This window comes from Rhynchophorus ferrugineus, unplaced genomic scaffold, assembly GCF_030347505.1.
Source record: "Rhynchophorus ferrugineus isolate W39M unplaced genomic scaffold, kcgeb_rfMv2 rfM1, whole genome shotgun sequence".
Classification (NCBI taxonomy): Eukaryota; Metazoa; Arthropoda; class Insecta; order Coleoptera; family Curculionidae; genus Rhynchophorus; species Rhynchophorus ferrugineus.
Genome location: NW_027472580.1, coordinates 27,473,933 through 27,500,837, shown reverse-complemented (window position 1 = coordinate 27,500,837; position 26,905 = coordinate 27,473,933). Strand labels below are relative to the sequence as shown.

The 26,905-nt window shown below is 30.3% G+C and overlaps 3 protein-coding genes across 3 annotated transcripts in view; all 3 read right to left on the bottom strand.

Annotated features, from left to right (window-relative positions):
- The window catches only part of LOC143206602 (uncharacterized), a 36,859-nt gene that overhangs the window by 7,382 nt on the left and 2,572 nt on the right, over positions 1–26,905 (bottom strand). Inside the window, exon 2 of the mRNA XM_076419215.1 lies at positions 5,287–5,329. Coding sequence (XP_076275330.1) covers positions 5,287–5,329 — 43 coding nt within the window. The remainder of the gene's footprint in view (positions 1–5,286; positions 5,330–26,905) is intronic.
- Positions 14,795–18,899, bottom strand: LOC143206605 (uncharacterized). Its single transcript, XM_076419219.1, has 3 exons — positions 18,739–18,899; positions 15,246–15,368; positions 14,795–15,195 (listed from the first exon to the last, which is right to left on the bottom strand). The coding sequence occupies exons 1-3, from the start codon at positions 18,791–18,793 to the stop codon at positions 14,981–14,983; spliced, it is 393 nt and encodes a 130-aa protein (XP_076275334.1). The 5' UTR covers positions 18,794–18,899; the 3' UTR covers positions 14,795–14,980.
- On the bottom strand, positions 23,146–26,256 carry LOC143206604 (uncharacterized). The gene is made up of 3 exons (XM_076419218.1): positions 26,126–26,256; positions 24,586–24,714; positions 23,146–23,574 (listed from the first exon to the last, which is right to left on the bottom strand). The coding sequence occupies exons 1-3, from the start codon at positions 26,178–26,180 to the stop codon at positions 23,357–23,359; spliced, it is 402 nt and encodes a 133-aa protein (XP_076275333.1). The 5' UTR covers positions 26,181–26,256; the 3' UTR covers positions 23,146–23,356.

Here is a 26,905-nt window from a genome sequence, read left to right as displayed (position 1 = left end):
CAGGCTGGCCTCTCGCCATAAAAAGGGTTAATGTAAAACTACAAAGTATTAAACAAAAAAAACAAACGTTAAAACTGAAGAAAGAAATAAAGGTAAGAGGTTGAAGAATAAATCAACTAATGATTAGAAGAAATAACTGAAGATTACATGAACAAGATGATGAAACTAGGCCGCTTTAATTTCACAAAATTATGGCCAGTTGTTTTTTTTATATATATTTTTTGTGAGATTTGATTAAACAAAAATATAATACCTGATCAATTATGCAATCTAATACTTCAACAGCTTAATTTAAATAAAAAATAAATAAAATTAAGAGGTACTGGAAAATAAAATACAAAACCTTATCAATTATGTAATCTAGCACTTCAACATCTTAATTAAAATATAACAAAATAAATTAACAAGATAAATAATCGGTTGAATTGATTTTATCAAATAAAATTATTCTAAATTAATAAACTGAAGTAAAATTAACATTCTTAAGTTGTTCTAGATATAAAGTTAACAATTCTAAATGTATTTTTATAATATACAAAATACTTTTAACAAAAAAAATGAACCGGCCTTAAGAAATAAATAAGGAAAATAATCAAACTTGGACTTTTAACAAAGACTTAAAAAAAACGTTTTAACGTAAAATATGTATATAATAATCGTCAAGAAAAAATATATACACACAATTCAGTTTAATACCTACCCAAACCTATTTATCTAATTACAATATTATTTTAACTACTATCAACTGGTCATTTTAGTCGGTGCCGAGCCAAACTATACAAAAATAATAATATCCCTCGATATCCCCCCGTTCCCCCATCATATCCTGAATTGGTTTCAATGGGACCACCTCGGTAGAGCACTCTTTCAAATAAAAAAAGAATTTTGAAAATTAGGCCTTAATTAAGGGCGAAATCGCCGAATATACATTAAAAAATATATACAGTCGGACAGAAGAAGAAGTTTTTTGAAGACGGTTAAAAAAGTATATGTAGCGGAGACTGAATATACTAAATTAACTATTTATGCTGCATAATTTTTACTCTTATTTTCTTAAAAAATTTAAAAAATTTCCATTGAATATAATAAAATATTGAAAAAGCCTACGAAAGTAAAAAATTATGCTGAACAATGTTCTTAGATGTGGCATAAGTCTTCGATAAGATTTGTCATGAAGGTCTTGTTTATAAACTACAGAAAATGTTACCAAAGCAACACACAGAACTATTAAAATCGTACATTACAACCAGAATGTTTAGAGTCAAACAAGAAGAAGCTTACTCTACAATAAAAGAAGCTAAAGCAGGTGTACCACAAGGAAGTGTACTGGGACCAATGTTTTATCTACTCTACACGATGGTTACATTTGCTGATGATACTGCGATTATAACTGTCGGAGACAATAGTGAAGAAGCCTCACGAAAATTACAACAGGCTAGTGACAATATAAATAATTGGACACACGCTTGGAAAATAAGAATTAATGAAAGTAAATCTGTACATGTACAGTTCACCTATAAACAGACCGTACAGCACCAATAACATTAAATAATACTATTATTCCATAGAGCAATAACGCTAAATATCTCGGAATGAATCTTGATGCAAAACTTCGTTGGAAGGAACATATAAAGAAGAAAAGAAAAGAACTGGAATTGAAATATATGTACTGGCTAAGTGGAAGCAAATCACAATTATCAGTACATAATAAATTGCTATTATATAAGCAAATACCGAAACCTATATGGACATAGGAGTTCAATTATAGGGATGTTCTGCAAAGAGTAACATAAATGAAATACAAATTTTGTGGGCGCACCCACATACTATAAGACTGATTACCTACATCGAAACCTTCACGAGAATATTGAAGTATTGCAGCTTTTAGATATAACCAGAACAGGACACAGACTCAAAAGAATCAAACCATCTGATCTTGTATAGTGTTATGTAGTGAGGTACATATAATAAAAAATATAGCAGTGACATGTATAAACATTATTTCACCGACCGAGATACTGAGATAGGGCCTATGGGTCCTCCTAATTTTATACCTAGATGTAAGTTATCATAAAGACAAATTGTAGGTTATATGGAAACGGCTAGTAACAATGTAATAATTAAGTTAAAAAAAATATATGGTATTTTTTTATATCAATCGATATCTTAATTATTAGTTTAGTTTGACGTTAAGAAATATAAATAATTTACCATTATTATTAAATGAATTATTTCAGATAAATTATATTGTAACTTCTAGGTTATTTATATATTCTATATTTTAAAACTCCTCAAACTTGTCAATACATAATATGACATTTCACACCGAAATAATTCAACTATTCCGATAAATATACAGTGCGTCAACCAAAAGCTAGATGGTCCGTCCAGTAGCCAATTCACTACTCGGGTTTGTCTATCAAAAATAGTAGCTAAAATTGTAGTAACTGATAAAAATTAAACATTTACTTTAGTCATGATATATATTAGTAACGATTTAATTTTTATTTTATAGGTGAAGTGTTGCTAGTATTTGTTCAGAAAAAGTTGATGAAAGTTAAATTAGAAAAATAGAAAAAATTATATAGGATTATCCAGGATGTATGTATGTATGTAAGTATTGTGGAGGACGATACTTTAAAAATATCAAATTTTACCGATAAGACTTGAATCTTGAATCGAATAAACAAAACATATAGCATTTTGGATAATATAATATCTAATATTTATAATATCTATAGTATATTATATATATATATATATATATATATATATATATATATATATATATATATATATATATATATATATCATCTTGATGGATTTTCATTATCATCTCCCTATTGGTGTAACTAATATGGTCTTTTCATTTGAGTCTTTTTTTTTTAGATTTGCAATAAAATGTTCTAATAAAATATGATCTTCTATCTTCTATATTTCCCAATTTTTATTTACTCGGTAAACAAAATTACAATACCTTCAATTATAAAATGTCGATTTTAATTAGTATTTAATTTAAAATATTTTATAAAAAATTAATGACACCTTTTGATATTACTAACTTTGTTAGTCTTTATATGAGTTCCCAGTATATCCTTTACTATCGTAACATATATTTGATGCTTTTTGCTTTTTAACTGGAACGTGGATATACCAAGAGAAATATTTTAGACTAAAATTTCCAATATCAGACTATTCATTCAAATAAACGAAAACGCGCACGTGCTAAACCGAAATAACTTTCTGTTCACTGTATCCTCTAGCTGTTGCTATAAGGGATGGAGGCTCACATAGGGATAGAAAGTTTTCTTAAGGAATCGATTCTCGATTCCGATTTTATTTTTATACTCTTCGATTCTAAGAATCGATTAATCGAGCGCAAGAATCGATTCTTTCAATTTTAACCGATTCTAAATCAAAAATTTTCAAAGTTAACGGATTTATTGAATGAATCACAATGCAATGGCAGAATAAATAAAATTTATTAAATAAAGCAGAAAAACAGTTAAGAACAATTATATATTTTTTTATTTATGAATAACATATCAACCATATTACATTTAATTTTTTTTTCAAATATTTTCAGTTTAAACAAACTTCATAAAATAAGTTTTAAATAAAGGAATAAATAAAAAAATAAATTTGATGAAGTACCGAGAGGAACTTTGTTGAGCTGGAATTAAATCCATATGTTTTTTTAGTTAGTCCTGACCCTCAAAAGATGTGTATATAAATTTGTATAGGTCAGCTGTCAGATCATTAGTTTGTGAATTCTAGCATTTTGAGTGATTCAACTTTTGTTATTGTGACTAAAATTGATAAAAAGGAATTTCGCCTGTTAATAAAATATTGTTTTTGAAGGGAAAAAATACAGTTGAAGCAAAAACTTGGTCTGATGCCGAGTTTCCGGATACTGCCTCAGGAAAATCAACCATGAATGATTGGTATGCTAAGTTTAAACATGGTGAAATGAGCACCGAAGACGGTGAACGTAGTGGATGCCCAAAAGAGGTTGTTACCGACGAAAACATTTAAAAAATCCACAAAATGATTTTGAATTACCATAAATTGAAATTGAATGAAATAGCAGACACTCTAAAGATATCAACTGAACGTGTACATCGTATCATTCACGAATATTTGGGTATGGGAAAGCTCTGTGCAAAGTGGGTGCCGCGCGAGCTCACTTTTGAAGATGATCAAGCGTAATAAACCAGAGTTTTTACGTCGATGTGTAGCAGTGGATGAAACGTGGCCCCATCACTTCACTCCAAAATCCAATCGACAGTCATCCGAGTGGACTCCGCATGATGAACCGCATGAAGAGGTGAAAACTGAGGCCTATTTTGAAGCAAAGGACAAATCGTACTACAAAAATGGCATCAAACTGTTGTAGGGTCGCTATAATCAATATACCACCCTTGAGGGGAATTATGTTGAATAAAAAAACTAATTTTGCCAAAAAAATGTGTTTTACTATGGTAGGCCTGCGACTTTTCAATTGACCTGTTATGTTAATATTCGCATGAACCAGTTGATCGAATGGATCTATTTATTTGTAACAATTTAAGGTTACATAATATTACTCATTGAATAAATACATTTATATCACTGAGATATTTAATAAAAAAATAAGTTTTATAAGTACTTTTTTCCATGTAGTCTTATAATAATCGTTAAATATATTTTGTATTGACTTTACCAAATATACATTTTAAAAATCATGGGCGGTAAATAGACTATAAATGTACCAAAAGTTAAAATAATGTATTCATCATGCAATATATTCATCATTCAATATTAATAATGTATTTATGACTTGCCACATGTTTTTATATAGGAGTGACGCGACGCGGTCGTTATGAGCATACATTACTTAAAAACAATTGATATGTTCTGGGTATTAAACCGATATGATTCTAGATAATATTTTACAGAGTAAAATATTAGAGGTTATAATAAAACTTAGTTATAATATATAATTATAGTTAGAATCTTCATTGATTCATCAGTTTTTTACTATATATTGATTTTTTCAAATCATGTTTTTTAAAATCAAACATAATGATAAAATTATGTAGTCTGCATTGTGTTTAAAATGTATTAAATGTATAAAATGTTTATTTTTTCTATTTTTGATATTATCTAGCTGAAATAGTACGGATTCTAATAATTGCCAATAGAGAATACATGCCACACTTCAAATGTATATACAAATGTAACTTGTAGTTCATGTAAAAAATGACACTATTTAGTGTTTATATAGTATTACAAATTTACACTTACCCTCTAAGATGCCAAAAATAGCTAAAGATATAACAAATTTCCCGTACATCTTCATAAGATAACTGTTTTACTGCTAATAAACCAATGCTAGTGTTTCCTTAGTAGATAAGATACTCACATATAGATTAGATTAAAATTTTCGGTATTCAGATTTTAAAGAAATCAAATTCAAAGACGTTGAAAATACGCCGCTTGTTTGTTTGGATACATATTCGCTAGAGAAGTCCGTTCATATATGTTATTTGATTTTCACATGTCTGCAGTTGTGAGCCAACCTAAGATTTTCTGCGTCATTGGGCGTTTTCACATCTGCCGTCACCGACACGACACCGATATCGCTGGACGATACTTTTATTATATTATATCATTTTTACTTTCCGAATATAAAATACCATTAAATATATTTGGAATCATTATTCCTTTATTATTTTTAAACTGTCAATTTAAATTCACTTCAAATTAATTGATCTCTAACAGCGGCGGTTCTTCAATAAGTGCCTCACTGCACCAAATTTAATGCCTCCTCTGGAAAAGAAAACGAATTAAATTCTGTCCTGTCATTATTTTAATAATTATTTTTATTTAAAAAACGATTCATCCTAGAATTGAAATTACACAACAACAACAATTATACCCAAAAACTTTGAGGAATTTTTTATCTGACGGTAAACGCAAAGCTTAAACCTATCAATTATTTCATAAATAAAACTCTATATCCCCAAACCGAAGTGAACGTTCGGGTTCTGCGCGAAGATTCGTCATGTATTTGACGAAAATTCTCTCCGTTCCCGGTGTTCGAAATTAATTCGAGGAGCGTTCGGTTCTTCTCGGAAAGTTTCGGTACCCAAAAATCATTTGACGATTTTCATCCTTCGGTTCGAAATCCTGTATTCTTTTGTTTATAACCATACTTTTCGCAATGTACGTGTAGTGTTCTTTTTCTAAAAAGCAATGTTTACTGCTAAAATAATATGTACCGTCTAATCGTTTTTAAAAGAGTATGAAATTATTTTATGGCCGGTTACATAATAAACAAAGTTATGATAAGGAAGAAAATACGAATAATATTGAACTTCAACTCGTTTGAAGTTTATGGTAAGAATGTAACATGAAATTCTTATGTTTATACGGCTTTAGTATTCTATTTATAGATTCGTGAAGAGATTTTAAACATTTAAAATGTTGTAACAATTACAAAATGATCCAAAAGATATTTTCAGATCCAAGAGAAAAGAGAAAAGAATGTATTAGTGCAAATTTCACTATGAGGTAGACATAATAAAACCTTAAATTAAGAATATTACCTTTATTTGATGGCACAAAATGTTTAAATGGGGTCATCAGGCAATTCATCCGTCAATGATAGGGACAGAAATTATATAAAAAGGTATGAATTTGTATATATATACTGCATGATGTATTTTGATGTATTTAGTATATATTTTATTACTATTTTGAAGGTGAAATATTTGTTAACTGAGTATAAATTATTACAGACACAATGGCTAAGTATGAAAAACTAAAAGCTGACAAGATGGTTTGGATGGAAGAGTCGCAGTCCTTATAAGAGCATATTATGCTAGTATCTTTTCAAATTATAAAGTAGAAAATTAATTTGCTAACAAGCACATTTGAGAAATATCTTGGGAAAAATGAAGGAGTAACACCTTGAAGTGATATATCTGCTGTCTAAAAAATAATATAGGTAAGTCACTCTTTTCTCTAAAAATAATGTGTTTAATGTGGTTACTTTATATTTTAGGTCGAAGATATGGTTCTTTTTGGAAAGAAGCTAAGAAGCGATTGTTGAGTATAGTGCACTTAATGGGTGGTTATTTTTACATGTTGCTGTGTTCGTCATATTTTAAAATGTTTGCATTATTCCATGAATTAAATAAATTTAGTTGACAAACTTAATATTTTCATGTTTTTAGTAATTATTTTATATGATATTATTATTAAAAATTTTTTCTCTTACCAGGTGTGAATTACTTTTTCCATATTATTTCACAAATTTTGTACTATGGAGAGTATCAATAAATGTAATTCCCTTCCATGAAAGATAAGAAAAACAATTAATAATTTTGACACATTTTTTTGTAATTAGATACCATTTGCAAAATAGAAATCAAAGTTAAATATTATTTCAGATATAATAAGATTCCTGCAAGTAAAATATAAATTTTAATTTTTCCTGTTTTTTATTAGGTTTTTATATAATGGTATGTATTATTATTTATCATTAATAGATATAAAACATTTATCATTCAAACACATTTTTGTAGTAATAATTAAATTACAAGGAAGGACAGGGTCATTTTCTGGAAACCAAAACATATGTCATTCATAATCCGTGTCCCCTGGAACTGCATTCTGTTCCATTAAAAAATTCTGTTTGTCGTCGCTGAACACTGAAAATCATTGTGGCGAACATTGGAACTAAGCAAAGTGCATGCGCACTACGACTTTGAACCAATTTTGAAAGGAAGTAACTATTATCACCAAATTAAAACTGTCGGAGCCGTGCGATGTTGCCAATTATGCTCCCCAAACTATTATATTAAATACGGGTAAGGTGAGAAGTTTCGTAGATGGGAGTAATTTAGGTGACATTTTGGGAATATACTGTGAATGTTGCTTTGTGTTCTGAACGGGAAAAGGTGGGCTTTTATTAATGCGAATGCAAACGAAACATTTTGGTAATATTACTTAATTAGTTCTTTTTTTAAATAATTTTAGATAGTTTAAGTTACAATTGTATAGAAATATAAATATTAGTTAAATATTTAGTTTATTTGATTATATGCACTAATTGTGAACCTAGTGATGAAATTGTGAAACCTCTTAATTCCTTATTAAAAAATACACAATTTGTAACATCACCAAAAACAAGAACATATTTTGAAAAATGTAAAGAAATTCCAACGTCTGATAGAATTTTGTAACTTGAGCAGTTCTTTCCGACTTGAGGATAATAGTAAAACGGAACGACCGATAGCTTCTTGAATATTAACAAATACGGAAATAAAATACTCAACCATCGAAACAGGATCATTGTCAATTATTTGGAACATTAATCCTTTTAGATGTTATCTTTTTGGAATAATATTTCAATTAGCCACCGATTACAGACCAGAAACAATCAAAATCTCGAAATACCAAGAAACATAACAGGTCAATTGAAATGTCTCCGACTTGACACGTAGATGGCGCTACTAGAATTAAGTCCATATGTTTTTTTAGCTAGCCCTAACACTCAAAAAATGCGTGTATAAATTTGACAGCGGTCGGATCATTAGTTTGTGAATTAGAGCATTTTGAGTGAAGCAACTTTTGTTATTGTGAAAAAATGGATAAAAAGGAATTTCGCGTGTTGAAAAAACATTGCGTTTTGAAAAAAAAAAGGAAAAAATACAGAAGCAAAATCTTGGCTTGATGCCGAGTTGACTAAGTTTAGACGTGATGAAATGAGCACCGAAGACGGTGAGCGCAATGGACGCCCAAAAGAGGTTGTTACCGACGAAAACATTAAAAAAATCCACAAAATGATTTTAAATTACCGTAAATTGAAATTGAATGAAATAGCAGACACTCTAAAGATATCAACAAAAAGTGTACATCATATCATTCACGAATATTTCGGTATGAGGAAGCTTTGTGCAATGTGGGTGCGTCGCGGGCTCACTTTTAACCAAAAACAGCGACGAATTGATGATTCAGAGAAGTGTTTGAAGATGATCAAGTGTAATAAACCCGAGTTTTTGCGTTGATATGTGACATTGGATGAAACATGGCTCTATCATTTCACTCTGAATGGCAATTATGACATCTGTATTTTGGAATGCGCATGGAATAATTTTCATTGACCACCTTGACCACCTTGAAAAAGTAAGGACCATCAACAGCGGCAATTACAAAGCGTTATTGGATCGTTTGAAGGACGAATTCGCCGGAAAACGGCCGCATTTGAAGAAAAAGGAGGTGCTGCTTCACCAAGACAATGCACGGTGTCACAAGTCAGTGAAAACGATGGCAACAATCCATGAATTTGACTTAGAATTGCGTCCTCATCCATCGTATTCTCCAGATCTCCCCCAGCGACTATTTCCTGTTCTCAGATCTCAAAAGAATGCTCGCTGAAAAGACAATCTCGTCGAATAAAGAGGTGGTTGCCGAAACTAAGGCCTATTTTTAAGCAAAGGACAAATCGCACCACAAAGGTGGTATCGAAAAATTGGAGGATCGCTATCAGTCTATCACTTTTGAAATGAATTATGTTGAATAAAAAAACTAATTTTGCCAAAAAATGTGTTTTACTTTGTTAGGTCGATGACTTTTCATTTATGTTCTTTTTGCTGTTGTTTGCACAAAACCTATTTTGTTTACTGTGAAATATGATAACCCAAGTAAAATTAAAGCGCCCTCAAAGTTTTAAATGTTAGAGAGCGTAAAAATGGAAGAAACGAGACACTAACATTTAATACAAATCTTACTACTATGCAAAACTATATTTTATTTTATATTGGGATATTTCAGTATTTGCAAAATCTATTTATTTAGTATGTTTGAGAATGAAGTTAACGGATTGCGGACTTAAGATTAACGACAAAATTTTAATATGCAGCTGGCGGCAAATATATATATGTATATACATATATATATATATATATATATATATATATATATATATATATATATATATATATATATATATATATATATATATATATATACCTACTGTAACCAGGCGCCGCCGCTTATCTGCACAGAAACTAAAATTTACAAGAAATTGGACAATTATCTCCGTCCTTTCCCAAAATTAGTATGAGAAGGGATTCTCATCACCTCCGTCTGTTACCACGAATAGAAAAACAGTCAAGTGCTGACAAAATAGAAAAAATGTGGAGTTAACTGATATAAAAGTTATTATTTTCAATCGAAATTTTTTTGCTATAGAATACTACGACTTGTTTTTTGTTGACGTTTCATGACTATCGCCTGTTCAGTCTATTTTTAATCGATACTTCTTAACATTACTTTTGAGCTTTTAACATCAACGTTAACAACTCTGTGTAAATTTGTAAAAAGGTAGAAATAATTTATACTGCCTGAAATAATTTGCAAAATCTGTGGTTAACAAAACCAATTGTTAAAATACCTTTTGATTCTAACAGGTATTAGTAAAAAATGAAACTCGAAAAGTAATATGGCTAATAAGTTGTTTATATTAAATTTTTTATTAATGTAAAGGCGAGTTTTATTTTTTTATATTTTCTCAATATTTTTTCCTAAAACACAGATAGAGACATGTAGCATTCAAGGAAATCATAAATCGTTCCGAGCATCCATGGTACTTAGAATTCCATTCTGAGGTTCGATATTTTTTTTGGACCTTTTTAAATTTTTGGGTCGTTCAATTAAATTAGAAACGCGGAATGTCTTTATAAAAAACAAGTTTTATTTATAATATTAATATAAAGGAAGCTTAATACCAAGTTGTAACAACTACAAAGGATTACCATAGACTATGAACAATTTTACGTACTAAGGATATTCACATTTATACTATTTTATAGTTGTGTTAGTACATTCTTAACGACTAATTCGTTAGTAAGGGAAGCATAAATGACCATATAACTCCCCCCTCCTTAAGGGCGAGAGAATGGGGTGCATTTCTCGAGTGGGTTCAGTTGTATGTCTATTTTTACATTATTGCTCCTCTTCCTATTAAGATACTATTATAATAATTATAATGATTAGGATAAATACAGTATTTAAGTAGGACAGTCCTTCTCCAAGGGTAAGTGATTGGAGAGGCTGAATTACCAAGGAATCAACATTTTTAAATCATTATGAACGGTTTCTATGTTTAATTCTTTTAGTCTAACTAACTTGGTTCTAATTTGTGTATTAGACTATTATTGAGATGTATTGATGGTAATCTAAGTCTTAAATTTATAACATTACTTTTTTTGTGATTTAAAATATTAATTATTGATATTAACCTTACACTGTTTAGGAAATAGGATTGAAGGTTCTAGGAATAATTTCGATTAAATTTTAATTAGGACAAGCCAGAATAACTTTTTCTTTTGATGCTGGAATTATTATAATATCCTGCAATTGTGTTATGTTTGTTTGATTGAACAAGATAGGCATCATAGGGTAATGATTAGATTTAGCATGCATTGTTTCCATTTTCTAGATTTTGCTTGGAACATAATATTATTCCTTTGACTTCAATACAGTTTTCTCAATATTCTCAATTCAAGTCGGTAATTTTGATTATACTGTAGTGTAATTAATGTGTCAACTTTAGCAAAAATTTTTGCTATCTGAATGTCATCACACAATTTTATGCAACTGCTTACTATATGCAAATTGCTTTCAATGTTGTCTATCATAAATGTTCAGGATGATTGAGAGATAAATTGGAAACATTGTTAAATATGTAAATGCAATTTCAACATGAATTAATTTTGAATACGAAAGTCAACTAAAACTATTCTATTGTTCACATCTGATGGCCAGTGCGTTGTTTAATCAGTAGATTGACGTTCATATGAGGATGTCAATGAGATACATTATAAATATTGTTAAATATGTTTATAAAATCCTTATGTTTATTTCGCAAAATAGCGTTTTTATAACATCTGCCTTTTTGTAGCTTTATGACGGTATTTTTTTATTGCCTGGCCTCTAGTTTATTTGATACAAAGGAAAAATCCGTATAAGTGGTTCCCAGAAGAGGTCATTGTGGGATACCGTATAGTTTCAGAGTGGGTGTGACATACACACCACCTTAAATAAGATGAACCAAGAGGTTCGCAGTGATTCACGACCAACTCACGTTATATTCACGACTAGTTATTAGTCAAGTTTGTATATTAAGATCGATCCGTCTGATCGAAGATATGTATGTTGTGTTGCATTGTATTGTAACTGTAAACATAAGTTTAATATAAGTAATTAAGATACCCAGGAACCATTTGATATCAGTTTTGTGAATCACTGACATCACCAAGAACAACTTATTTATGACACTATTGAACCAGCGTACCGGAAATTATTTATGAATTATGAATTTATGAATTAACAATAAGTATGAAACATGTCGCTGATGTCGTTGTTGTTAACAAAGATAGATTGTTTATTGTTGATGTAGGTTATCTTGACTGGATTTTATTTTAAAAGGACTCTGTTCAAGCGACTTTGAAATATTTTCGAGAATTGCTTCGTAGCTATTGATACTTGTTGCAGGCTCTTTCAATTATTTTCAAGAATTTTAATATAATTTTCATATCGTTCTCCATCGTTAGCATATAACGTTCCAAACAAGTATTTATTGGCTGTCCCTATAACATTGATTAGTCCACGTTTAGGTCTTTTAGAAGTGATATAACGTTTTGGAAATTGGCTCAAAGGAATTATTTGTTTTGAAAGATCTCTTATGCGTGTTATAACTAATTCTATTAAGGGGATATTTAGATTAGTTATAGAGTGGTTAATATTATTTATCGTAGTTTTAATGTTATTTAAAGATTTTAACTGTTGTAAGATTTTGATGATAAGAGACATGTTAGTTTAGCGTTTCAATGTAACTAATCAGTTGATTGATAATATGGGATTAAATAGTTTTTCGATTTTATAATGTCCTTTAATTGATGTCATCGTCAGGGAGATGATCAGGTGAATTATCTTCATCTGAAACATGTTTAGATTGGTTAGGCTTATTAATTCGTTGGTTTGGCGTCTTTTATGTGTAGCTGATTACTAAATATTGTTTTCAAGAATTTTTAATTTAAATGTTTAGATTATAACTTTCCATTATTCAATTCCTTCGGGAATTTCAGGATCGTTTTCCCGTTGTTTGTTTAATCGAGGTAGGGTCACTGCATCTTTAGTAATAAGTTTGGAAGAGAGATATTTATTTAATACGTAATACATTTTAGTCAAATCAGCTATACATTCATTTTGAGTGTGACTGAGTTCAAAAGATTTTGATTCAAAGGGTGTAGGCTTATACACGATTTTGTACGGGTGTCTTTCTTACTTTGTCTTTGGCATATTTCACTTTTCAATATGACTGTTTTATGTTCTTTATGCACGGAAGTACCTTTATGAGATGTCTTCGTAATATGAAATTTTTGGATGATTTCTTATTGTAGTTGTTACTATTTGGAATTTTCTGCTAAAGAAGTATGAACTATGGATGCAGGAAAAATATCGAAAAGAAATTTTTTTTTGGAAAAATCGGTATTTTTGGCCGATATATTAATATTTTTTAGGCGATATTTTTCGATATTTTTTTTAGAATAAATTAATCAACATTTAAAATTGGTACTTAATTTTAAAAATTTGGTAGTTAATTTTAAATTGGTGTATTCGAAGAAATATATATTTTTTATAATCCTAGTATGGACGAAAATATTTGGTTGCCCAAAAAATAGCAAGAAGCTCTTTTTCTATCGTTAGAATCGTTACATTCTGTTGTAATTCAAGTACAGCTAGCGTATACAATGGGGAGGTCGCTGCCAACTATTCCTCTTTTTCTATCGTTAGAATGGTTACATTCTGTTGTACTTCAAGTACAGCTAGCGTATGCAATGGGGAGGTCGCTGCCAATTGTTCCTTGTGATATACTGCTCCAATAGCATAGTTGGACTCGTTTATTGTAATAATGAAATGTTTATCGAAGTCAAAATATTGAAGAATTTCATCGTTCAATAGAATATTTTTACAAGTTTCAGAAGCCTCAGCAAATTGTTTGTCATGAACTATCTTGAAATTTTTCTTTAAACTTTGAGTAAGGGGTTTGGCTATTTTCGCAAATTTCTTGATGAATTTTCGGTAATATCCAACAAGACCAAGGAAGGATTTGATTTCTTCAGTTTGAAGAAGCCGATCATAAGGAATGTTATTTTTGTAATGCATTAAGTGAAGACGAAAAATGTCTTAGTCCTTCAGACTTTCGTCCGAAACTGAGACCTATTTTGAAATAAAGGACAAACCGTACTACAAAATTAGCATCGAAAACTTGGAGGGTCGCTCTAATAAGTGTATCACCCTTGAAGGGAATTATGTTGAATAAAAAAACTAATTTTGCGAAAAAAAATACTATGGTAGGCTGGGGACTTTTCAGTTGACCTGTTACCTTACAAATACAACAAATTGTTGAAGAGTAGAGGAGTTTGCAATAGTTTTCTGTTTCCTGTTCTAGATAAGTAAGGTGATTATATTCACCAATTTTAATGCAATTATTATAATATAAATTGGAACTCCCCGTGATACTGCGACGGTCACGTAAAGTATAAAACAAAATAGTTTTTATGTACCCTCTTATTTTACTATTTTTATTTAATATTGTCCTATTTAAATGAAAAGATATGACATATTAATTGACGATAATATTACAGTTGAGGAGCCAAAGTCTAAAAATCGAAAGTTAAGACACTACATTATTTACCATCTACCATCAATGTTATGGAATATTTTAAAAAAGCAGCAATTTCAAAACTAAAGCATTTATTATTTATGTAATATACCTAAATATACGTTAAGCTAACTTAAAACTTATATTATATATGTGTGATGTCTCAATTATTTGTCAACCCTTCAATCTTTGTTTTGAGGGAGTAATTTTATGATGAGTTTTTGATTGTTAAACTTGAAGTCGAATACAATTTCTTATCATTTATAAATTAAAGTAACAAAAAGCAATCGAAGATACAAGTAGAAATACATGATTGATCTCCAGTGAAAAGGCAGAATTGCAATAATCTGTATTATTACATACGCGACAATAATTTAATGTTCTGTTAGTTCCTATAAGGTGCGTATTTTTGGCATCTAAGCTACTGCAAACGTCAGGATTTGAGCAGCCTCGGTTTATCGTAGTCACAGAATTACCTGAAAAAAAAGCGATTAGCGAAAACTTTGGAATAGTAGAACGAACTTACTTTCTACGCTGTAATGTGCACATACGAAACCTACAGTGCAGTTTTGTTGGGTGACCAAACTCAAATTATTTTCACAGTCAGATGAATTATTTCCGATACATTGGTAACAGTAAAGTGCTGACCCTGAAAATAAAAATTTCTGCTTTTAAAACGTAAAAATCTCTAATTTTATCTTCTATCTGGTGAATACATAAACATTTTGCTCATAAAATTGGATGATACGGAGGTTGCTGTTTATATCTTGAGCCTTGATAAGAGTGCTGTTAAGTTCCATTTGATATTTCTAATTTGAAGTTTGACCTTTATTTGATCATAATCTTCAGAACGTTCTATCATTTGAGCACAATGTGTTTTCTTTATAGTGGCTTTAACATTTTGTTTCAGTGAAAAATTGAGTTAACTTGTAAATATGTTTGTGCGATGTTTTGGACATTTTTCATTCAGAGTGGAAAATGTATTACGAATATCGGTTCAAGCCAAGATTTATTGATATATTTAAATTTACATTTTTAATTTAATTTATATATAGGAAGGATAAAAGCGAAATATTGTCTCTAGAGGTTTATATATGAGCGGAAACATTTCTCTATAGGTTACTATAGCAGATTCATTGCCCTGATAGTTTTCATTTGTCCATGAATTACTTGTTCGGCTACAAATAACTGGTTTAAAACTGCTGTGTCTTGAATTTAGTATTATTTGTTTAAATTTTATCCATATATATTTCTTAAAATGCAAAGACATGTACAATTCAACATTACCAATTGCATTTGAGTAGAACATAAGTAAATAAATCAGGACTGTATAAGAAGAGATAAGGAAGAATATTTTGTTAAGGCTTGGCTAGGTAATAAATAAAGTTAGTAAATGTTTGTGTTAAGCATTTATAATTTTAATGCAAAATAATATTAAGTATATTTTATATTAAATTAAAGACGATATATTAGGGCGAGAATATAAATTCTTAGTCAACAATAAAATTTACAAACCAAAAATAGAAATAAAGGAGTTGTCGTAATATTATTTTGCATTTAAAAAGATCTAATTATTAGCACAGTCCATAATAGGCTAGATGACTATTTTAGAAAAACTACTTTAGTCCAATTCTACGTATTTGTTTAGCCAGAATAATAGTTGCTTATAGCTGTTGCAAATAAAAATGGATTTGAAAAAATATTACGTGTTTCATCGCTCTAAGGCAGAAAATGTTGTTTTTTAGTTACCAAATAATATGGAAAATTATATTTATTATATTATTTTAGATTCACCTTCCATCTTGATAGAAGATAAAACGTTTTTAACAAAATATTGAACCGACTTCAAAACAATAAATGAGGAACTCACTAAAAAGTAAAAAATAATCAAATTTAGATTGTTATCATAAAAGAAAAACGTTTTAAAACAAAATATGTACATAATAATCGTTGTAATAAGTAATTTAGCTAAGCTAACATAATTTAGCTTAGTAGCTACCTAAACCTATTTATCTGTTTGCAATATTATTTTAACTACTACCAACTGATCAGTTTGAAGTCAATGCTAGGCAACAAATTAGATATGTTTTGTTCGTAATTTAATTTTGTGTATATGTGACAAATTTATATTATAATTTTTGTACCGGTTGAATTTTCGGTCACATCGGTTCAGTAGTAACATAATACACAAACATCTAATTATTTTAGATAAAAAAATAGGTGGAAACTTACATGTTAACACGTACATGCTTTTGAAATTTGAGGTTTTCCTTAAATTATTATGCTTAAAAAACCTGACAAATCGACAGAACAAATTGAATTTTACAGGCATATAATAATGATAATAATTTAATATATCTGTCATATATCAAAGTATTTAATACATACATATATATATATATATATATATATATATATATATATATATATATATATATACAAAATTAGCAAATTGCTGCCACGAAATTACTGTCTACTGCTGGAATCATATTTTTTCGCAAAAAAATTTAGAGACTCTGTTAAAGGGGCATTCTCAACAATAAAACCTATTTCGTCTGGAGTTGCACAAGGTGACGTTTCGGGGCCACTCCTATATCTGTTATATACAGCTGATATTCCAACAAAAAAAAACAATACTTGGAAAATTTGCCGACGACACAGTTATCATGGCAAAAGATATATATCTAAGGCTGTAAAAATATAGAAGTAGCGGTCAACATGATCTACCATATGATCAAATCTGTCCATGTTAATTTTGCATTGCGGCGAAATGACAAAAGCCTAATTATATCACTTGACGGATGCTCGATTGCTCAACGAGAATCAGCCAAATACCTCGGAATATATCTCGGTGGTAGGTTAATCTGGAAACATCACGTTGGACAAAAAGCAGAACAGAAAAGACAAAAAGTCAAGCAACTGTACTAGCAACTGGTTAGTCTTAAGATACTCTCAAGTTGACTTAAAATAAAAGGAATTGCTTTATCAGTTAAACATAAAGCCAATTTGGACCTATGGGCTGTAAATATGGATATGGCTGCATATAAGGGTTGTACTCCAAAGTTCTATGATTAATTACTAATGCTTACCGCTACGTAACCAATGAAAAGCTGCACGATGACCTCGAAGTCCAATGGATACATGAAGTGGTCCAAGATTTCGCATTAAAATATGAAATAAGTTTGCTTAATCACAGCAACGTGGAAGCAATACAGCTACTGGATAACATGTCGGAAATCAGAAGAGTGAAGCGAACCAAACGACACGAAATTCTTTAATGTATAAGAGTATTATTAACTTAGATTAAATAGATTAGCTTTATTTTAAGTGACGTTAACGTTCGGCAGCATTTTTGATTGAGGTTTCACTTAACATAAATGTATTTAAATTAAAATAAATGTATTTGTATAATCTGTCTATGGTACATTATTATTATAAGTAAAAAAATGCGATTCATTATTAGAATCCTAACCTAAGTAGCCTAATACAATTACAAGAAATAATTTCTAATATTTGAACTATATTACCTTAAAAACATAATTCCTAAAGAGCTTATCGTAGTGCAAACACTTATAGTTATATATTTATATCTCATTTATATAAGCAAGGTCACGGACAAGGCGTGTATGAGTAAGGAGTGAAACATAATAACGGTTTATTAATATTCGATATTTAGTAATACTCACCAATTATTACCCTATCACCAGGCTATTTAATACGTTCAAGAAAAATAATATTTCTCAATGTAGAACGATTTTTTTCATAGATTACATTCAAATGGATTTATTAATAACAGATCACTAATTATGGATAATAATAACCATGAAGTTATTGATAAATTAAAATAAGGGTGTGTGAATTACGCGAGAAAATAAAGTACTTTTTAAAACTATACAATATATATGTCAGGAAATGTCTTTTTATTTATGCGAACTTATTAAACAGCCTAATATATTGATTCAGATAATACAAAAATTTAAAACTATTGGTTAGTTTTTCTAATAATATTAATTACTCACCAGCTTTAAAATAGAATAACAATAATGCTATTGGTAATATAATCGAACGAGACATTTTGACAACCTTTATTGTTGAAACCTTTATGAGCTCACTGTCGACCGAAAATTAAAACTATCTCGATATATTGAGTATATTTGTTTTGCGATAAGATACTGATACTACTAAGTATGTTGTTATTTTTAAAATGTGTGGATACTACACCATCACGTTACACCCTTTTATAGGTTTTACTTATTTCTTATTCTAGGTCTGTTAGAATCACAGTGTTTTTTGACAAAGAAATTTATATTGTAGGCTTATTTTTAAACCCAGAATGTTATTAAAAATCTTAAATAAATAAAAGCAGGGATAAAAATAAATGATATAACAACTAATTACTCAATAAATGGCAAAATAATTAATGTAAATGAGCGTGCGAGAATCTTGGTGTGGAAATGGTCGAGGGATAATTCTGCAAATATAATAAAAACGTACCTGAGTAACCAATCTTCAATGACACAAGGGTAAAATTAAAATATAATTGAAATATTAATTAGGTAGATACTTCTATGGTCAGGTAATTTTAGAATATAATAATAATGACAGTTAAAATACTGGCAGCTATAATAGTATCGATAAATAAATCTATGAACATATACTGGTAATGAATGGTTTTATAGGGTAAATTTATATCGCTCGGTGAATGGAGGTAAAACGAAATGAAACAGTGGTGTTTACATTATGTGACCGTTATTTATTGGCAATATAAAAAATTTTAGAAAATACAAAACAAATAAAACGGATGGCAGCGGTGTTACCTGGTGACGAGGCTTGGGCAGTCGATGGTAGCACGTCTAAACCAAACGATGGTCGGTTACTGAATAATGGAAATACCCTTCAATAAAATCCCAGATAAACGTCTCGGGGCTGCCAGCTATTCGTTATCGTGTTCTAGTTGTTGCTGCTGGCACCCCGCCCGTGTTCAATATCTGAGATTATATTTATATATACTTTGTTGACCGTTATTCCACGATATAAAATGCGACATCGTTTATTGAGGCATGTCGATGTCGACATGGCTCAATAAAGTGTGGTAAGTAGGATGGCTACCAATAATCTTAGTCCATAGTAGTCAATAATTGATAATTATTATAAAACAGACAATAACGGTATCTGGTAACAATGATAAACTATGCTAGTATAAAGTATAATATGTACGATAGTAAATAGGTAAATCAATAAATAAGCAACCTCATTGGTATTGTGCATTCACTTCAACTAGCAGCGCTCCATGCGTACAAGGAAGAACGTCACAATGTCACACGCTAGATACGCTGCTACCACAGCACTTTTGGTGATAACATCTGGCAAATACAACCCCGAAGAAAGATCAACAATGTTGCCATTCTTAGTAATTATTTCTATTGATAAGTAAAATCATACAATTTCGAACTACAATATGGAATTCTAACTACCATTGATATTTGCACAATTTATGACCTTTTTGAATGGTACATGTCTCGGTATGTGTTTTAGGGAGAAATATAGAGAAAATATAAACTTTAGGGTTATTTATATGTCTTGGTGAATAAAGATAACACTCTATGAAACAGTGGTGTTTATGCAGTACAGTATGTATCGGCGCTGGCTTTAGCTGTAGACGAGGCTTGGGCAGTCGATGGTGGCACATCTGAACTGAACTATGGTCAGCGACTGAATTAATTAAAGTACCCTTCAATAATATCCCAGATAAACGTCTCGGGGTTGCCAGATATTATTATTTATGATTTATTCGAATGATTGACAATTTACAATTGAAAACACAGCTACTTAAGGGAGCCCGAAGAAAGAAGAGGTCGTCGATTTTTCTTCTTTTTCCAGGATGAACAGTTAGAACCAAATGGTATTTTGCTGATGTCATTTCGTATTCGGGATAGAAACGTTTTGCGGGTGACAGAGAGGATATCGTTTAACTACCGGGGTTTGTGGATGGGTACGGATTTGATCGTTTTCATGTTCTAGAACACCAACAGAGAATATCACGTGAAGCTTTTCACGAACACGATGCCTGATTCTAGGAAATCGTCGAAAATCTGTGTCGGGATTTTTGTGGGCCCAGCTCCATCTTTGGGTCCTTGATTGACTTGGGAACTTGGGTGTTTTCTTTTTTAGTGTTGGCCATTCCATCATTCTGTAGAAACCTTTAGTCTCTTGGAGAAACCCATGCTATTTGCAAAGACCAATCCAGATTGTTGTTATCGCTATTTATTCTGATATAGAATGCTCATATATACATTTTTTGTTTAAAAAGGTTTGGGTGAAAATGTGAATTTTTAATTGCCACTTTTTTAATTATTGAATTTGTTCTTTCGGATATACAGCAACGTAAATAATTACTGTAAATATCAACATTGCTTATATATTTTCGTAGATTATTGTTGCCAGTGGCGATATTTTAAACATGTACAAGGGATGATAGAATTTCTGAAGAGTTCATTTGTGAAGGCGCGATAGTAAAAGTCCCTACCATTTTTTTATTCAGATTGATTACAGAGTATATCTGCTCTCTTTGTAATTTAATTCCATTCCATTATTCTTTATTTATCCAATTATCTTTGTTATTATTAATTAGTTATCTTTTGGGTTTGAATTGTACGCTCAATATAGCTGGAGAAATCAGTGCACATTACCAAGAGCGTTGCTTATTTCTTTATTTGGAATTGTGGTTTTATCCTAGCGACGCCGACTAACCCTAGTGGCAGGATCTCGCGTTATACCGGGCTTAATACATACCAAAACGTATTTATCTATTTGCAATATTATTTAACTACCAACTGATTACTGTGAAGTCGGTACGAGCAACAAATTAGATGTGTTTTGTTCGTAATTTAATTTTTTGTACATATGTCACAAAACCATATTATAATTTTTGTATTGTTTGGGTTCGGCACCGACTTCAAATTGATCAGTTGGTAGTAATTTAGGTAGGTACAAAACTAAACTGTGCGTATGTAGTAGAATATAAAATAGGTGTAGCAGAAAGGTTAAATAAGCGTTTTGATTATTTTAATTTAGTTATTACAACGATATTATATACTTACTTAAAATCTAATTTTAATTATTTTTTTTTATTTTACTTTTTAGTGTTAGATATTTACTCAATAAATTACGCATTAAATTATTTTATTAGATATTACAATGGGTAAGCAAGTAAAAGTGCAGGCCGTATGAGGAAAACTAGGAATAAAGGAACAATGATTGAAAATAAGTCCCGGGATCCGCTACCTAGTCTAGGTGGTTTGACAAATGCTCCAAACCAAACTAGAACAATAAAAAGTTGTTGCCCGTGTCAGAAATCGAACCTGCGACCTTTGTATGTGTGCTGAAACGCTCTAACCTTTATACCGTAGAAACAGTTGCCTGCAATATGTCTACGACTTCTCATATGATATAGTGTTTAAAAAGCAAACTGAATGGCTTTTACACTAAACTACTTCCGATCATCCGTCACATCAGCTCAGCAATAACATTATACACAAATATATGATAGTTTTAGAAAAAAGAAATATGTGAAAACTATGCACATGTATTTTCTCGGAAATGCACCCATTCGATTAAAAAAACAATTTTGAAAATCGGTCCATAATTGACGGAGAAATCGACGAACATACATTTAAAAATATATATACAGCCGTACATAGAACCTCCTCTTTTTTTGAAGTCGATTAAAAAATGATAGGTACTACCCCACCTGCCGTACTCTCCAAACCTTGCTCGAGAGATGGAATCTAATGTTATGGAATCCATAAATTGCTTGAAGAAATACAAAAAAATTAGCGGCTATCGATGAATGCCTTATAAAATAACATACATTGTATCGATTTTTGACAAAAAACTATCAAATTAAAAAATATATATATTTGAAACTAATTTATAAGACCGATGCATAAGTTAGAAAATGCGAACGATATAAAACGAGCTGATATTTTCCCATGAAAACGCTGTCTTATTTTACGATAAGGAGAGGTCTTGTTGAACCGCGCGCCCAAAAAAAAACCACTGTCGAATCAACCTTATTCTAATATAAACCAAGTTTAAATGTTTGTTTTCGCCCATGCATCGTTATAACATAAACATATCGTATCAGACGCCTGAAATAACATATATTCGAAATACTTTCTCGAAAATAAATTTTTAAATCTGGAATAATATTATCATATTGTAAAAATAGCTTGGTTGGCGTAATGTTCAAGGTGACAAGACGGTCCATCTACTGTTGCGATAGTCGCGGGTTCGAATCCTGCTGGGGCATTTATGTTTGTGATTGTAATTAAAGCTAAATGTTTCTCTTTATGAAAAATAACAGTTTACTGAAAATATGTAAGTCATAGAATGGGAAAAGGTTTAGAGCACAAAAACTATTAATATACTTGAAGAACTATTTTATTTTTGTGGAAACAATAGGTTATTAGAAAACGGACTAAACCCATCTCGTTCGTTCATTATTAGTCAGTCTTAAAACAGATGGCCTTTGCACGTGATCGCTATAGTCAGGGCTGTAATGGTTGCATCATATAATACATCTACTAATAGTATCATTTTCACGTCATTTTCACGATTATTAACATTTGCAGTTTTTTAAACAAATTTGGATAACATATATACAATTGCAGGTATTATGAAGAATACATTGCTAGTTTGAATTGATACTGCAGAATTGCAGTAATCAGTAGAATTGCAGGTTTTGCAATATTTCACCGTATTATTGTGTCCTAAAATGTGTGAGTTTTGGTTTTCTAATCTGCTGCAAACATCAGGACTGGAACAGCTCCGAGTTATTGTTGAATACGAATTGTCTAAAAGAAAACAATTTCGCATTTAAATCATCATTCTGGATAGGCTAATTTTTGAAACAGTACCCCATAGTTTACATAAGATATTAATATAAAAACAGATTAATACATGACGAATTTAGCGACCCTTATTCATAAATTTAAAAAAAAAATGTATTATCAGAACATTAATATGATTCCAACAACTGTCAGTCTACTAACAAGCTATTAACATTTTGATAATGAGGCAATGCGTGAATCTATTGGTGATAAAACATAGTGAACATCAATTCGATATACTAGAAATGAGTTTTAAATTTCAAGAATCTCTCTATATCGTTTCATTACTAAAATATGTGTTTTTATTCTTAGAAAGTTCCATTATCACAAGAACTGAAGCTTTATTGCCATTCACACTAACATACAGTTGATAGGATGGTTTATTTAACATAAACAAACGGATGTTGATTCTTCAAGCAAAATCGTCCTATGCGATATAGCTCATTTCTATTTTGATGAATACGGTACTCCTCAAAATAGATGCTTGGTTGAAACGACGTTCAACCATAACTTGAGACTGCTTGATGCAGATCTTAGGGTTATTTCAAAATATATATATTCAAGCAGTAACCATATTGATGAAGACAACATATGGTCTCAACAAAACGAATATAGAGCGATTCAATTATTGTATGTGGGATTTCCTGATCGTGTAGCGTATATTTCCGGTTTTTAGAATTGGCATCCTAGATCATGTGATTTAAAACCATTTTATTTATTTTTATGGAACTCATACTAACATACTATAGAATTTATTTAAAGTCAGTGGTCAATGTCAACAAGTTCATCCGAAAAAATATCGAAGGAGAATCAATTCAGCTACATTTATACAAAATATCAATGAAACATTTAACCAAAAGTGTGCGTAGATGATTATACTTCTAATTATTTGTACTTTATGTTTCTACAAAATTATAATTCAACGATGGTTGGTCTTGGGTAAATATTGGGACATCCTGTATATGAATTACTTACTTTCTATAATGTAATAGGCACAAACCAGACCTGTTGTACAATTTTGCTTTTTGACTGAGCTCAAATTATTTTCACAGTTAGATGAAGTGTTGGTTCTTCCGGTACAATCATAGCAGTTTAGGGCTGTTCCTGGAAATAAAAGTTTATTTAAATAGTCTGGAGTACTCAGCAGATATATTTATGAAAAAATACTTAATCTGATAATCTCTTTCAAAACCCTAGGTTTTAATATTTACAACGTGAGGTAAAAATCTCGCTACCATTTTGACTGCCTATAACTTTGCTCAAAGAAAAGATAAGTAAATTTGGTTTTCATAAAAAGTTTATTTGGTCTTTACATTTCTTTTTCGTTGTAATTGAAAAATTATATTGGCTAAATGGTGACCGCGATTCGCTATGTAACTTTCGGATCTTTTTAAGGCATTTTTTATGACATCTGAGGCTGAATTTCTTTATATATTATTGTCTGTATATTTTATGAATCCTGCCTTAAAGATGTTGAATTGTTTGGGACTTATTCACATAAATTTTGATTTTGAAAATCCCATAAGAAAAAGTCTGATGCTGTAAAATTTGCGCTTCAAGAAAATAGTCTTCGTGGAAAAACGTAATTCAATAATTGAATTGTTGAACGAGCTGTGTGTACTGTGGCCCCATCTTGCTTAAACCACATGACCTCTAGTCCCGGCTCTTCTATTTTTGGTACAAGAACATTTCGATTCATGTCTTGGTACCGTTCAGCAGTAACAGTAACAGCAACCCCTTGGTCATTTTCAAAAAAATAGGGACCAATGATGTTTCCAACATGAATACCACACCATACAGTTGTTTTTAGTGGATGCAATGATGTTTCAGGAATTAATTGAGTATTCTGTGTTCTTCAAAACCGACTGTGCTGTGAATTGACGTGACCACTGAAAGGAAAATGGGCTTCATCGCTCATTATCAATTTATACAAAAAATATTCAATTTCACCAGACAGCCTTAGGATTGAATAACTGTACTCAACTCGTTGATCAAGATCTCTCGGTAGCAATTTTTGAACAAATTGAATTTTGTCATTTTGAACATTTTCAAGTTTTTACAAGAACAATTGAACAAGTTTTTAGATACATAAATCGAAATTATCTGAAACTAATCTAAAAAAAAAATATCGGAAAATATAGTCCAAAAAAATATCGATATATTTTGTAAAAAATATCAGTATATCGATATATCAACATTTTTTTGGGAATCCCTAGGATGTACTGCAATGTATGGTTGTTCAGAAAACTGTTAGGTTATCTAAGACATCTTTTGTAAAAACAATATGAATTAATTTCAACACCAAATTTATAGAGCAGGCCAAGAAGTGGAGCAATCTGAAAGGTTTATATCCAATTCAGATTAACAGATCGTTGAGAAATTATGTCACAATAATATTCTTAAAAAATATTTCCATTGTTATTAATAGCTCGGACAACATATTTTTAAAGAAAGTTTATGGACATGCAATAATGTTGTATATTAATCGATTCAGAATAACTAAAATAATACTTACCATATTTTAAAGAAACCACAATAACGGATAATATTAAAAATAAATGATGCGACATTGTTATTACCTTAATGGGAATGAATTGTCACGAAAACTCTTCGAAATATATAGTATCTTTCCTGGTGACATTTCCGTGAGTAACCACACCAATTTGTAATATGTTTGAACAATTAAGGGAAATATCGTTGGCAAATAGATTAACAGGATGTGATATAATATAGTTCGAATTCGTAACGTTTTAAAATATTGATAGTTTAGATTTTAAATTTTTATTTAGTATTTGTTTATTTTATAAAAATAATATTCTAAATTTAAATAATCTGAAATAACAATTGTATTCTTTTGAAAATAAAATAACATTATATTATTACTTTTAATAGTTGATTTGAAGAAATCTGCTGGCGAAGATCATTAAACTCATTTAGAATGATGATTATGCTAATGTTCCCCTGTCATATGTCGGTTTTAGTCTCAACGATTTAAAACTGGCCATTCTGAAGTCATTATCAAAACTCCAAAGCTTGGACAAAAATCGCCATTAAACTCTTAAATAACTCTCAGATAGATTAGAAGTTAGTGAAACAAATGCTTTCACAAATTTACATGTGAAAATGTTACTTAAAATCTAAGTTAAAAAGAGGTTTTTTGTGACTGTCAATGAAAAGTGAATCTAATGCAACAAACTTAAGTGCAAAAAGTCGTAAGTTAATGCACAAAACATAGAGTTTACCGGAATAACTGCTCTGATATAAATGAAAGGACTTATTAGGGAGTTATACTGGC

What these genes read in the sequence shown, in the direction of transcription:
- LOC143206605 (XM_076419219.1), bottom strand. Translation starts at nt 18,793, where the DNA reads ATGTCTCGTTCGATTATATTACCAATAGCATTATTGTTATTCTATTTT. An exon ending in GTTATTCTATTTTAAAGCTG is followed by an intron (nt 15,369 to 18,738) that starts GTGAGTAATTAA and finishes TTTTATTTTCAG; the next exon opens with GGTCAGCACTTTACTGTTAC. An exon ending in TGCACATTACAGCGTAGAAA is followed by an intron (nt 15,196 to 15,245) that starts GTAAGTTCGTTC and finishes CTTTTTTTTCAG; the next exon opens with GTAATTCTGTGACTACGATA.
- LOC143206604 (XM_076419218.1), bottom strand. Translation starts at nt 26,180, where the DNA reads ATGTCGCATCATTTATTTTTAATATTATCCGTTATTGTGGTTTCTTTA. An exon ending in TGTGGTTTCTTTAAAATATG is followed by an intron (nt 24,715 to 26,125) that starts GTAAGTATTATT and finishes TTTTATTTCCAG; the next exon opens with GAACAGCCCTAAACTGCTAT. An exon ending in TGCCTATTACATTATAGAAA is followed by an intron (nt 23,575 to 24,585) that starts GTAAGTAATTCA and finishes GTTTTCTTTTAG; the next exon opens with ACAATTCGTATTCAACAATA.